Source organism: Ursus maritimus, unplaced genomic scaffold (assembly GCF_017311325.1).
Source record: "Ursus maritimus isolate PB19 unplaced genomic scaffold, ASM1731132v1 scaffold_20, whole genome shotgun sequence".
Classification (NCBI taxonomy): Eukaryota; Metazoa; Chordata; class Mammalia; order Carnivora; family Ursidae; genus Ursus; species Ursus maritimus.
This window is the reverse complement of record NW_024424453.1, coordinates 35,408,597-35,423,696: the sequence shown is the minus strand read 5'-3', so window position 1 is coordinate 35,423,696 and position 15,100 is coordinate 35,408,597. Positions and strand designations below refer to the sequence as shown.

The window sequence follows — 15,100 nt, the reverse complement described above, 5'->3', positions numbered from 1 at the left end:
CATTGGGGCGCCTGGGTGGCTCAGTCATTAAGCATCTGCCTTCGGCTCAGGTCACGATCCCAGCATTCTGGGATTGAGCCCTGCATCGGGCTCCCTGCTCAGCGGGAAGCCTGCTTCTCCCTCTCCTACTCCCCCTGCTTGTGTTCCCTCTCTTGCTGCCTCTCTCTCTGTCAAATAAATAAATAAAATCTTTTTAAAAATAATAAATAAAAGTGCCTAACATTTTGTGTGAAAAGCAGAGGGTGCTCAATTTATGTTCATTTTTCCCGTGAGAGTGGAAAGCATAAACAAGAATTTTCAACACACTCAGTGGCCTAAAATATGGGGAAAAGGACTCAGTTAAGGTTTTCCAGCAACCTCTTAAATACTTCAGAGTGATTGTTAGTGGAAATAACTTCTCGATGAAAGACAAGAAATATTTAGTAAGTTCTTGCTCCATACAAATGTAGGTATATGTTCCCCTAAATTTTCAAAAATGAAATGTCTTCCAACAGGAGAAAACTATTCCAAGAAAACTGGATATTGCCTAATAACTTACCGTTGAATGGCTCTTGGGAAACCGTAAATAGAGGTCCATTCTGTATGTTTGTTAAAGCACAGTAACTCTGATGTCAAGAACTTTGTTTGGAAGAAGAGACCTCTATTTAAGGTAAACACTCAGCAAAGAAAGGAAACAATTCTGCTCCAAGTCAAAGAAATTAAACACCGATTTCAGGCTCCCTTAATATACTTATGGGCTCAGTGTTTGGAAGCCCTGCCATCTGTAAAAGTCTGTAATAGTCTTTCCTGGAGATTAAACTGAGTACTGAGAACAATTTTATTTCATTTATTTTAACACTGCTTTCCTTAATTATGTGTATGATTTTAACTTTGCTTTGCTTAATTATAATGTGTGTAAAGCACTTAAAGTAAGAGAAGTAATATATTCAGATCATTTAGCATCCTAACTGTACATTATCAATAAAATGAATTACTGGATTCATCGTAGCATTCTAAGTGTTGTTGGGAAGTCCCCGTCTATCCGAGTCACCATAATTTCACGGTCTCATTTCAGCATAGGCAAATACTTCTCCCTTAAGTGGTTAAAAAATAAGACCCCCACCAGTTTCTGAAGTTATTTTGCCTCTTTGTCCCTGGTTATGGCTTTCAGACCGGCAAAGAGTGAACACAACTGTCAGGCCAAACCATCCCGGGTACTGTGGCTTAAGAACTGCAATAGCCAGGTCAGTTTGGAAGTTACCATTCACTTTTCCTTTCACTCCTCGCAGATCTGATGTATATAATTCTTCAAGTAGCATGTTAGGGCTGCTGCTGAGTGTGTGGGAGGCTCTTTTGCTTTGTGTAGGAATTTTGTATAAAATGCGTTTTGTAAAATCTCGGCTTAACAGCAGGTCTTGGGAGGAACCTCCATGATTGGGGTCTCGGAAGAAAGTAAACAGACTTTAAATGAAAGTGCTAAACTCTTAGAGCGCTGCCTGCTCTTTCTCGTTGTCTCGCTTTTCTTCCTCTTGTCCTCTAGTTTCCCTTCCCATTTCTCTTCCTACCTCCTCCCTTCCCTTCCCTCTTCCTCCTTCTCCCTCCCCACTTCTCTCTCCACATTGCGGGCAACACTGCTCCCCTGCGGTGTAACACCCCTGCTGAGTTCTTCGCCAGCCACTCTGCAGGGCCCTCAGACTGTTTGCCCCTGATAAAAGGAGACCAGAGCTCAGGCTTTGGGTAATCTTAGCCACCCTCCTCCCCTCTCCCACCTACTCACTGACCTGGAATTTTCCACGCCTGGTAGAGTACACAGGTTTGTGGATAGCAGATGGCAGAGAAAACAGAGTGAGAACTAATTTCCTAAATGATGAATTCAAATGGCAGTGTAGACATCTTTAAAAAGCCTGAATTTGTGAACACCATAGCCCATATGGGTCCAATAAAATTATGTCGGGAGAATATATATTCATATATATAGGATGAGAGGACCCAAGGAAAGCCTTAACTGTTATGAATTTCACTTTACCTTTTTCAGGACAACAATGCCTCGTTTTTTTTTAAAGATTTATTTATTTATTTATTTATTTATTTATTTATTTATTTGAGAGAGACAGTGAGGGAGAGGGAGACAAGCACACTCCCTGCTGAGCAGAGAGCCCAACATGGGCCTTGATCCCAGGACCCTGAGATCATGACCTGAGCCAAAGGTAGACACTTAACCAACTGAGCCTCCCAGACGCCCCAACAATGCCTCATTTAAATGGGACATGTCCTTAGGGATGAGTCACCTTCACCAGGAAGTTTTATCTAACCTCCGAGCCTGAGCTGATGGACCCATCAGTTGGGGCTGATTTGTTAGGTGACTATGAGGCAGCCATTACTAAATATGATAGAAGAGCTTTTAAAGAAATGGGAAAATGTTCTAATATATTTTGTTTCGTGGCAAAAATGATATGCACAGTTAATATAAATATTGTCCGAAAGAGGGTTATGTATGTATAAAAAGACTGAAAAGATTATTTTTTGGTAATGGGATTTTATGTAATTCTAATTTTTGTGTGGATTTTTCAGTCTTTTCTAAATGTGCATTATAATAGGAAAAATTAAAATGGAAAAAGAAAGAACATCATCTGCCCAAGTTCCTATTTCCATTACTAAACTGTGAACTCCTCGAAGGAAAGTATCATGTCTTAGTCATTTTTGTTTCCCCAGCATCTAGCACAGTGCCTGGCATACTTTAAGTGTGCCATAAATATTTATGGAACTGAAGTGAAACTCTGGTCATTTGATACTCTCTTTAAAAAGTTTTGTCATCATAAACAATTTGCTTAGAAAGTATATTATGAATAGTTCAGCCCCAAACCCATCCCTTCACACCCATCCCATGCCACAAAGGCAATCTTTTAAAATTATTTATTTTAGGTCTTCTTGTGATTATCATCAATATTTTAGACAACATAATTTTACTTGTATTGCTTGACTCATCATGTTAGTTAAGACCTAAAAACAACCTGACATGAAAGGTGAGAACTCAGCTGTTACCTACCTTCCCATCCCACACTTGGTGGTTACTATTTTTAGCTCATCTATTGTAATTTTACAAGGCAAATTAATATCAATGACACAACAAGAACATTACACAAATACTAAATGTACAGCTCATTGAGATTTCTTAAAGTCAATTATCTTCCTGATGAATAAATAGGATATTACCAGCACCCCAGGGCTCCCCTGTGTCCCCTTCACAGGTACTAACCAGCCCCATTACCAAAGGTAACTGCAGTTGTGAATTATATTGCAATCCATAAGCTTTGCCTACTTTTAAACTTTCTCTAAGCAAAGTCGTACAATATGTACTTTTTGGTGTCTGGCTTCTCTGCTTAGCATTGTTTGTAAGATTCATCCATGTGGCTGCATGATGTAATAGTTCATTCATTCTCATGACTGTATAGTGCTCTACTGAATAATGATTTCACAATTTACTTATTTATTCTCCTATGAATGGGCATTTCCAGTTTGAGATTCTTACAATAATGCTTCTACATGCATTTATCTGTCTTTTGATATATATATAAGCATTCCATTGGATATATACTCTCAGAAGTGGAAGTGTTGAGTGGCAGAGTACAAGTATGTTGAGCTTTGGTGGATATCGACAAAACTCTTGTACCACTTGCACTCCCATCAACAGTATAGGAGAAGTCAAGATGTTCCATATCTTCTCAGACCCATGGGTTGTCATTGTTTTTAAGAATAGCATTCCGGTGAATATAAATGCTATCTAATTTTGATCTTAATTTACATGTCCTTGATGAGTGATGTTGAGCACCTTTATATATTTGTATTGTCTATTTGGCATGGAAATCTGTGAAGTACTTTTCAAAGTTTTTATGAATTTTTGGATTTTCTGCTCTTATTGATTTGTAGATAGTCTTTATATATAATAGGTAAGAATCTTTTGTCAGATAAATGTTTGCAAATACTTTATCTTATCCTATGGCTCTCTTTATACTCTTAAATAATGTCTTTTGCTAAATACAAATTCTGTAGTTTAGCTTACCCATTTTTTCTTTATGGTTAGGGCTCCAGCTGGAATTAATTTTAATGTACAGTTTTAGGAGGAGTCAAAGTTGTTTTTCAACATGCAGATATACATTTGACCCAGTAACATTTATTGCAAGAATCATCATTCCCCCTTCACACTGCATGACACCTATGTCATAAATAATGTGACCATACGTGCATGGGCCTATTTCTGCACTCTTCTATTCCACTGGCTTGTCTGCTCCTGAGCTAACACGTGCTTCCTTTTTCTTTCTTTCTTTCTTTTTTTAAGATTTATTTATTTATTATTTCAGTGAAAGAAAGAGGGCAGGGGGGAGGGACAGAAGGAGAGAGAGAGAGAATTTCAAGCAAACTCCACTGAGCAGAGAGCCAAATACGGGGCTCAATCCCAGGACCCCGAGATCATGACTTGAATCAAAATCAAGAGTCAAACACTTAACTGACTGAGTCACTCAGGTGCCCCTAACACATGCTTTCTTAATTGCTGTAATGTGACAATGCATCTTGATATCTGTGGTGCAAATTTTCCAATCTTGTTCTTTAAAATTGCTCTGACTAGTTTTAGTTCTGTGTTTGCACGAACCCTTAGAAACAGCTTGTCATTTTTCAAACACACACACACACACACCAACACACATAAACATACATGTACTAGAATTTTCATTAGCATTGCATTTAATCTTTAGATAAATTTGGGTAAATCTGATATATTTATAATATTGAGTCTTAAAACTATCACCATTGTATATCCTTCCATTATTTGTAAATTTTCTCACTAATGTTTTGTAGTTTCCTGTATAGTAGAATTGCACATCTGATATTTGATATAGAAATATCAGCTTTACAGGTTTACAATATTCACTTACAAATTGTAATAGTTGTTTGAAACTTTTAAGGTTACTTTTTTGTGTTGGGTGTTCTCAAAGTTTACATAGATTTGTCCAGGTATGGGGGTTTTTTTCTTATTAATTTTGCTGGATCTCTTTGATAGTTTTAAATATTCTTCCCATAAATCAGTGGTTGGCACACATTGTCATTCCAGATGCTCACATGAAAGCTTCCCCTTCCTCCTGCCTCTTCACTCAGCCAGTGAGTGCCTCTGCCCTAGATAATTATCTGGGGTTTAACAGTCACGGGCAACATTTAATATTGCCACTGCCTGATTTTGTAGTAAATACGGCATCCCCGTCATTAGTAGTTTCATTGGCCTTGGGTGGAGATTCCTAATAAGATACCTCAGACTTGATTCCATAGTAATATATGCCTAAATTTTTTAAAAAATAAATTATTTGTGTATATTTGTAGAAATTAAGGGAATAAAATTAATTTATAGTATGTAATAAAATGGATATTTTGTAAGAAGTTTGCTGGGTCTCAGTGAATCCCAGCATTTGAACTCACTAAACGTCTGCTGCCTTATATCTAAATTAAGGTGTTAATAACTTCTGTCTCATAGTGTTATGGGACTGAAGTGAACAAAATGTTCCATATTGCGAGCGTTTATGATTAGGTCTCAAAGTTATGCTAGTTAGTTAATTAGGAAATATTAAAATACAGGCATCATTTCTTCTAGCTGAGGGTAATTGTCACAATAATACAGTTATTTCTCACAAACTTGAGAAGCTTTAACTAATAAATTCAAGTTACTTAGATGCCATTTGCCATTCAAAAGTGGTTTCCTAACTGCTATTCAAGTCACCTAAATGTTTTAATGGCACTGACAAATGAACACTGGTTTTGCACCAGGATAATCTGATCAATGAACATTTAACAAGTGACAAAGTAACATTATCTGATTATTTCCCCTACCTTTTGGCCCTGTGACCAGCATTGCTTTCTACTTACAGTGAATAGCAGGGAATAATTTATGCCTTAACCATTTCTGATCCAGGACCATTCACAGTATTGCATGCGGATAAATAGAGAATAAAAACTCAATTATCTAGCAGATTCTTGAAATGTCAAATCAGTAGGGTAAGCCTTGAGCATTTGAGCATTTCCTCAAATTTCCACCAGGAATAGGAGAAATATGGGCAAATATTAAATAAGTATGATGGCAAAATGCTTGTCATTTTGCTAAGCTGAAAGACGGGCCATGGAGGAGACTGGCAATTGTAGAAGTCATAACACTGGGTATAAAACCACCACCGGTGTCTGGCACGTTGTAGCTCTTCAGAAAGTGAGAGTTTCTGTTCTCTGCTCCCTGGGCTGTTGGTGCTGTACGTCAGCCAAGAGCCTGTGACAACTGCTGCGGTCCCAGCATGCCACTTCAGCATCTCTGCCATAAGCACTGCCTTTCCAAGAAATTCTCCCAATCCCTCGCCCTTGCTTTGTCACCGCCTCTGAACTTCCTAACTGATTTGGCATTTAGCGTTTACTGCCTGCTATTATTAAAACTCTTTCCAGGTGTTTCAGCCCATCTCTTCCAAACTGGATCATAAGTTCCTTGAGGGAAGGCTTGGCTTTATACTTCTTTGATTTCGCCATGGGCTGGATGAGTCATTGCTTAAAGCCCCGCATACTCATTTTACATCTTCCACGCAAGGAAGCTGGTAGGAACCATCCCCTAGTATAAGGCTCGAAATTCTAAAAGATGGCTGGGATTAAGAAGATTAAAAGAAGACAATAAAACAGGCTTTTAGGGAGAAGCATATGGGGCAAAAAACACTGATAGAATCCTAGTTTAAGAATTCTGGCCTAAGAAGAACATTTACTTGTCCCAGGTAAACAATCACATCTCCTATTACTCCATGAGACCCGGCTTGTCATTTAGTAAGTTTCCGATTATGTATTTATATACGGAAGTAAGCATTTATCTAGGTTCAGACCTTGCCTCTTTTACTTACTAATGGTGTGACATTGGGAAAGTTTCTTTCTTTCTCCAAGCTTTAGATTTTATCATCTGAAAGCTGTGAATAATAATAGTGTCAATCCTGAGTAAGTTAGAAGGTTCAGAAAAGGGAAATTAAACTAAAGGTTTCAATGGAGGAAATTCACTATAGAGAATTGGTTTTTCTGGGGCTAGAGAGCTAAGTGAGCAAAAAGAGAGTATAGCGGTAACATGGATAGAATAATCGCTTCTGTCCTTGGAGATGGATAAACACAGGGAAGAAGTGTGCTTTCAGAACATAGAAGCCCGAAGGAGGAGCTGTGAGAAGCCATAAGGAACCAGGGCTCTGACTTTGGATGTGGAGGCGCTCCCAACTGATGCCAAGATCTCCAAAAAGACCCAATGAGGCTGGAGTGCCTGAAGATGCTGAACCCTGGGACCGTCTGCTGCTGATAGAGATGGTCTGCCGCTGACGGTGCATCAGACACAGGAGCAGACAGTCTCCTCTCCCCACGTCCTGCTTTCCAGTCTCGCTCTGGCGCCCCTATTGGCGGAAGGAACTCCAATCGGCCGGCAAAGAAAAATGAGGTTTGCAGAGTCCAAACCCCAGCATTACAAAGCACAGCCCAGAAGGTGGGTTTGGGGCTCAGAGACGATAGTGTATTAATTTTTCTATTTGTTAAATGGGATAGTTATAGTGCCCAACCCATAGATTTGCCTTTAGAATTACTCAGAGTATTGTACTGAAGCAGTTAGCACAGAGAATGGAACATAAAAACGATTTTTAAAATGTTAAATATTTATTATTGTATTGGGTGTTTTTCTTTGTTTTTGCTGTTATTTTTAACTAAGTGATCTATCAAACATCTTTAATGTACTATATTAGGATTAATACAGTTTGATAACACTGACCTGTTTGAGATGATAAAATGGAGTTTCAACGTATACTTGCAATTCAGACTCGTGTAATTCACAAACACTAGGGGTAAACAGTACACCGAGAAAACAAAGTTCCTGTCCTTTCAAAATCAGCCATCAAGTAAATGGTTACTTCTTCATCTGTCCAGAAAATGGAATTCTTTGACATCACAGACTTTCATTGATAATCTATATGTGTATTAAAGTGTTTGTCACTGATTTTCTAATGTGTGCTTTTGGACTCTTCCAATTTAAATAATATATCTCTATTTCGTTTTAGGACCGAATAAACAGAAGAGCAATGGCATGCCACCTTCTGTTGGTGTGAAAGAAGAATTAATTTGCCTTACCACCAATCAGCATGGTGCAGATGGAGAAGATCTTTTCTGCATCTGTATTAGCAGAGACATTCCCAAACCCGACGCTGGTGAGGCTGCTGAGGGTGAAGTACAGAGCGGCAATATAGGCACTTCGGATCGATGGGCCCCCTAAGGTATTGTTGCCGTAGTATGGAGATTCTAGTCTCTTTCCCAGCTCATGGAGCCAGCCTGCAATGGAAGAAAGAATGAGAACTTAAGCCCAAAGAGTAAAGTCCCGGTATGAGCACCTGACGGTAATGATAAATGAACATTTAGGGACATACTAATTTGCCCAGGAGAAAGAAGAGAGAAAAGTTAAAAGGAAGTTAAAGGCAAAGAATAAGATTCCATTGCTACAAAAGCAAAAATATCACTTTTATGCAAGCTGTTCTGTATAAGACACAGCAGAAAAGTGGGCATTCAAGAGCAGATGGGTGGTCGAAGCTAAACAGGTTTCCCTACTGCAGGCGATTACCTGCAGAGATAGAAACCGGGATTGCTACTGTCAGTAACAGTGTTGTGTATTTCCTTAGTGGCTAAGCTCCTTTCTCAATTGGAATTTTAAGAGACAAAGGGGTCTAGCAGGTATTTTTAAACCCTACATGAATAGTGGCTAAGCTCCTTTCTCAATTGGAATTTTAAGAGACAAAGGGGTCTAGCAGGTATTTTTAAACCCTACATGATGATAAATAGCAACAACCACAAGAATCTAGACTTCACACAAATGAGAAGTGCTTTATTTCCATCCTGCACAACTTGCCCCATTTTATTCACTTGGGGTGACATCTAGTTGGCTTATAAGTCTTAGCTCATGCTACCTTCTTCAGGAAGCCTTCTCTGCAACCCCATTCTGCTATTTGGAGGTAGAGGGGGAGAGCTGCACAATTAAGAGGCATCTGGAATAGAACTGGATGCCCCTTGCAGCTGTTTTATAGTCCTGGTGTATATATGTGCCCAAACGGATCAAATTAAGTGCTTCAAGTGTATGCCGTTTATTGTATGTCAATTATGCTGTCATAACGCTGTAAAAAAAAGCTACGTTAGTAAAGATGAGAAATAGCAAGTACGATATTGACAGTAATAGAATGGAAACACAACACAAAGACCACTTTAAAATCCTTTATTGGAACTACTTACCCTCTAAAGTTGTGTATTTTAAAATTCTGTCTCTCTCACTGTGTGTGTGTATGTTACAAAACACTGTGACAATTCAGCTGAACCCATACAGTTCATAAGACTTTTGTTAAGAGATGTTATTCACTGACCATACTTTCTTATAAACACTTCATTTAACGGCTGCCCCAGAAGAGATGAAAGTCATTACACTTTTTAAGTAGTAATAATGCTGTCATTATCAACTACAGTTATAGATTATGGAACTGTGCTAGGTAATTAAATGCATATTTTAAACAACTGGGAGCTCCTTGAAACCAAGGAGAATTGCTTAGTGGCAAGTATTGTGCCTTATTCATCCTGTGTCCCTAGAGAAGTATTTCTCAACCTTTAGCTTGCCTCAGAAACATCTAGAGGGCTTGTTAAACAGAGATAGCTAAGTCCTATCTCTGGAGTTTCTGGTACAGTTCAGGAGGCTGGGTGGGGTCCAAGAATCTGTTTTGTACTGGGTTCCCACTTGATGCTGATGCTGCAGATGGAGGGACTATGCTTTGAAAAACCACTACTCTAGAACGATGGTTCTCAACACCGGCCATGCCTGGGAAAGCTTTTTGAAAATACACTGCCCAAGTGCCACCTCCACTAACAGCATCTAAACGTCTGTTGCCAAGGCCAGGTACTGGCATTTTTTAAAAGGCCCCCAGTAAAATCTAATGTGAAGGTAGAACTTAGAACAACTATTCCAGAACTTAGCAAAGCATTGACAAGAGTAAGGTTTAATACATGTTATTTTTAAAAGTGAGCGAATTAATGAATGTATAAATGATTCTTGCACTCTGTCGCAGTATGAGACAATATGACAACACTGATGCACTAAAACAGCATATGTGCGTTTGTAAATTTGTACTAGAATAATGAATGTATGTTTTGATGATAGCAAATAATAATAAAATGTAAGTTACATGTTATAAAAGGTGATGCTGTTAGTAAGCTATGACCATTTACTCTGTCTGGAAAAGCTTTGTGACAGAATAAACTTTAGTGATGGGGTTCAGGGCAGGCTGCCCCCAGAATGTGCCACTTTGGCATGTGAATTATTTGAGTTGAAGGCAATCAAGGCTTAACAGACTCAAGAAGAGCCTTTTACTTCCCCCTCAACTACCTAAAAGAATTTAGATAGGGGGCCTGTATCAAGAACAGAACTATTATCAGGGATAACTTTTTACATCAGAACAGCAAATATTTGCTCTTCTCATCCTCCAGTGAATGGTCTTCCTTCCCTTTGAAGCTCCCTTTGCCTTAGCTCAGGAAGACATTATAAGCCTCAATTGCCTGTCTTTGACCGCCTCATGTCTATGTGAGACTCCTATATGTACTAAATTAAATTGTTTTTCTTCTGTTTGATTGTCTTATGTCAATGTAATTATTAGGCCAGCCAAAGAACATAAAAGGGAGGAAGGAAAAATTTCCTCCCCGACACTAGATTCAACACAGATTTAAATCTGGATTCTTCCATTTACAGGCTGTAGGAATGACTAATTTCTTTGAGCTTCACTTTTCTCATCTGTAGAAAAAAGGATACTGTCTAACTTGTAGGGGTGCAGTGATCAAATGAGGTGCCACATATGAACATGCCAACCACTGTAATTGGCAGAGGGTTAGTCTATCATATCTCTTTTCTCTCTCTTGCTTTTCTTACTTACATTGGAATAAGAAAGTACAAAATCCAGAAAGGTAAGAGAAAATAAGGGACCACCGAAGAACTGTAATGGAAAAGGAAGTAGTGACCCCGTGTATTCAGTAGAATCTAAGGTAGGGATTAGCATTTCCTAACTAATAGCAACAAGAGGGAGAAAATCCAGATGGCAGTAGTTCTTAAAATTGGAGGAGTTATACACCCACATGATCCTTTTGTCAGAACGAAGTACATGTGAAGACACTTGTACCACTCATTTTCAGTTGGCTCATGGCTTCCTGAAGCCCTTTCATACATATCGGATTAAAAAGCTGTGTTTTAGAAGTTTAAGTGAGGGAAGGAGGAAGTGATAAAGGGCGATTTGATAAAAATTTAGTTTAATCTTGTATAGAAAACGACTGAGAAATAGAGAAAACTTATCCAAGATTAAATGAAGAGATATCGCAAAAGCAAATCAAATGTGCATTTAAAAAATATTACTGGTATATTTATGTACACTGTAGGAAGACAGTCCAGACACAGAGGTAAAATCAGGAAGCAGAGATAACATCTGAATTTATCATCCTATTCAGGATATTGATTTCTCAGAACAGTGCCCCTGTAGGCATTTGATCCAAACATTGTCAAATATGAGAACCACAGGATGTTTGAATGGCTAGTGGGTTGGCTGTTTCTCACGTGTCTTCCAACTTGTGCTCTGAAAGGAATGTCATATTATTTCTGCTGGACAAGGAAGTAATTAGAGGGGCTTATCCCTTTGTCCCATATTGGCCATTTCTGCTAATTACTGTGAAGCTGGAAAAGGTCATTTTGTCCAAAGACGTGACCTAATTTTTGTTTTAGTTGATGCACAGAGGAAGAAAAAATCAGAAACAATAAAGCTACTATTTCCTCTTGGCTGAATCAGCTGTACAATCAGACCATGAAGAAACAACTGGATCCATCTATTGATCTTGAATTAAGATTTTCATTTTCTTACAGAAGCCAGTTTTCTCACTTAAAAAAAAAAAAAAAAGCAAACAAACCAACCCAGTCAATATATTTGGTTAAACTCCTTAATTTGAACAAAAGTAAAACACTTAAGAATTCTCTGAAACAAATCAGTGTCCATATAAATTGATTTCTGTAATAAAATAGGATAAAAGTTTGTATTAGGACATACAGATTATATTAGATTATATCCTCATCCAAAGCCTGTTCATTTACAATGTGTGAAGCTCCCTCAGAAGTGATTCAGGGAGCAAAACACAGAGGAACAACAGACCTACTTTTGTTGATATCTCTTTTCTGTCTAGCCAACTGTTCTGCCTATTTTCAGAAACATCTTGTTTTTTTAAGAAAGGTTGCTACTAAACTGTGTTACAGCTGACGGAGCGAAAGCAATAATGATGATGACAAAACCTGGTAACATGAAAAGGAGGTAACACCCACAAATCCGGGGATTGGCTCTGTGGGCTAAATAAAACTTTTTCACGGAACAGCTCGTCCGAAATGAGAGCACATGTTCACTGTAACAAGACAACACGTCACTGTACTGTACAGAAGAAACAGTTTAACCAATTTGGAAGCCAATCTTTTTTTATGCCAGAGAAACTCATCTCTAAAGGAAGGGATGTCCTAGAACAGTCTGTCTGCTTCTGCTCAATTTTTTTTTTCCTAAACAACATTTTGAAGGAAAAAACATACACAACATAAAGTAGAATCTAAATGTACTGAATACATTGCCTTCTGATAAAAAGGAAAGATACCATAAAATAATCCTGTCATTAATAAAATTGATTAGATAAATAAAAGAGTAGATTTGAGGAATAAAGATCAATTTCAGAGATAGAATGACTCTTAATGATTATGCCCAGAAGAGCCTATAATTTAGTATAATTCAATCCATATATTTTTCATTGCATACTTACCATTGGCCCAATATTTTGCTTAATTACATACTTTTAACTCTAAATGGGAGTTTTTAATTATTTTACCTTTTTGGTTTCCTACAATAATTTACTTACTTTTATGATGCATCTGTGTGCACAGTTTGTACAGGTGTGACCTGCTTTATACAACATATGTGTTCTTGAAAAGTTTAGTTTAGGCTAGCATTTGGTAAATTAGCAGATATTTTAGGTTTAATGAAAGGAATAGGAGCATGTTATTTCAAGAAAGCCTATGGTGAATTTCTTTGTCATAGAAAATACCTTAGTAATATGAAAAACTACCCAGTAAAATATAAGCTTATTAAATCAGGTTTATATGTGTGTGTTAAGATGTGTTTTTATGGGTAGAGAAAAGAGAGAAGGGACTAGCACATACATAATCACACCTATAATTCAAAATGGTACTTTCCTGGGGCCCCTGGGTGGCTCAGCCTGTAAGCGTCTGCCTTCAGCTCAGGTCATGATCCCTGGGTCCTGGGATCGAGCCCCTCATTGGGGTCTTTGCTCTGCGGGAAGCCTGCTTCTCCCTCTCACACTCCCCTTACTTGTGTTCCCTCTCTCATTGTGTCTTTCTGTCAAATAAATAAATAAAATCTTTTAAAAAAAAATGGTACTTTACTTAATTTGGTACGAATGAACCATGTTGTATTAGGATTTAGCTAGAAGCAAGAATGGAGCCTATGCTAGAGCTTTCTTATTACTAAGTTGGCACATGGTTTACATTTTACTGAGACCTTTCTATGCTCCAGACACTCTACTGGAGCAGGCCATCTTCCACCTCATTTATAGGCACTAACTCTATGGACTAGGTACAATTATCATCCATAGCATCCATATTTTGATTCATTACTTCATTAATCATTATAACCATTTAGAAATTATTACCCCCATTTTAAAGATGAGAAAGCTAAGGCTCAGGGAGATTAAATAACTTGCTCAAGATGGCAGTATCAGGATTTTAATCCAGATATCTGTGCGGTTGGAGCCCAAGTTCTTGACCACTAAGCCCCGTACTTCAACTTGCTATAGACCCAAGAGTACTAGTGTTGCAGTGCACCTGAATGCCTTTCCAAGCAAGGTGCCATTCTTTATTATGGTGGACACACATGGTAAGAAAGACATAGTTTTTGTTAAGGCTCCCCAGAAGCAGACCCTGAAACATGGCTTTAACTATAAGTAATTTATTTAAGTGTTGGGCCCAGTAAAAATTTTTAGAAGAGAATAGGGAAGGGGCAAAGAGAGTGGAGGCAGCCAATGACGTATGCCTAATTAAGCAAGTTATTGCTATAGGCAATTGGAGCTTAATCCCACTGGAGAAACTCTGGGACCAGTGTGGACCACACCCTCTGTTGGAACAGGGGAATATATACACCAACTATCAGCCCTCATTGATTGCGGGCAGCTCCAAGGGAGCATGACTTCCTCACCATTGCCATGACTTCTATTGAAGGAGCCTTCCACATCAGAGGACAGTGCCTCAGGCATAGATACAGATTCTAAGGATGGGAGTCATACAGATTGAGGGAACGTGGTGGAGTACCAACAACATTTCAACAGCAGTCAACATTTAATAAATGTCAAGTGTTTTACTAGGCTTTCACATAATATCATTTTCATACAACTATCACAATTACTCTGCCTTTTTTTTTTTTTTTTTAACTGATGGAGTCCCAACAGAGAAGTTCAGCAATTTTCTCCTTTCTTTTAGGGAGTTTTTAAAACTGAGAGGCAAATCCATACCTTTCTAACTAAACATCCATGATCTTTCTGCTATACTACACTGCTTATAAAGAAGTAATCATTTTAAATGATCTTTTTAATTGTGCTTGTTGAAAGCATTATTAAATAAGTTTGCATTTCCAGTGGCCACTTTTGCTTAGAGCGGGGGATTGTGTCCCAAAGGCACATATATCAGAGAAAATAGAAGAACTATCCAAACATAATTTACACTGTAGGCATGGGATAGCATGGCATTTAGAACCCGAATATTACTTCAGCAAGGATCAAGAGGCTTCTAATGTAAATTCCAAGCATAGAAAATACTATAGTTAACATTTGCTTCCCCTCCCTCCATACTTAATCCTTCTGGACTTCATTCAGACGAGAGGTAGAAAAGCACTGTGAGTCTTATGAGTCCTAAGACAGGAGGTGTCTGACTGGGAGACGCAAAGCAGGCGGAGACAACGATTGTGGCGCACAGCATGAGAAC

The 15,100-nt window shown here is 38.3% G+C and overlaps 1 protein-coding gene across 1 annotated transcript in view; it reads right to left on the bottom strand.

Moving 5' to 3' along the window:
- KCNH8 (potassium voltage-gated channel subfamily H member 8) overlaps positions 1 to 15,100 on the bottom strand; it is a 360,674-nt gene that overhangs the window by 59,630 nt on the left and 285,944 nt on the right. Inside the window, exon 8 of the mRNA XM_008709154.2 lies at positions 8,143 to 8,340. Within this exon, the coding sequence (XP_008707376.2) occupies positions 8,143 to 8,340 (198 nt within the window). The remainder of the gene's footprint in view (positions 1 to 8,142; positions 8,341 to 15,100) is intronic.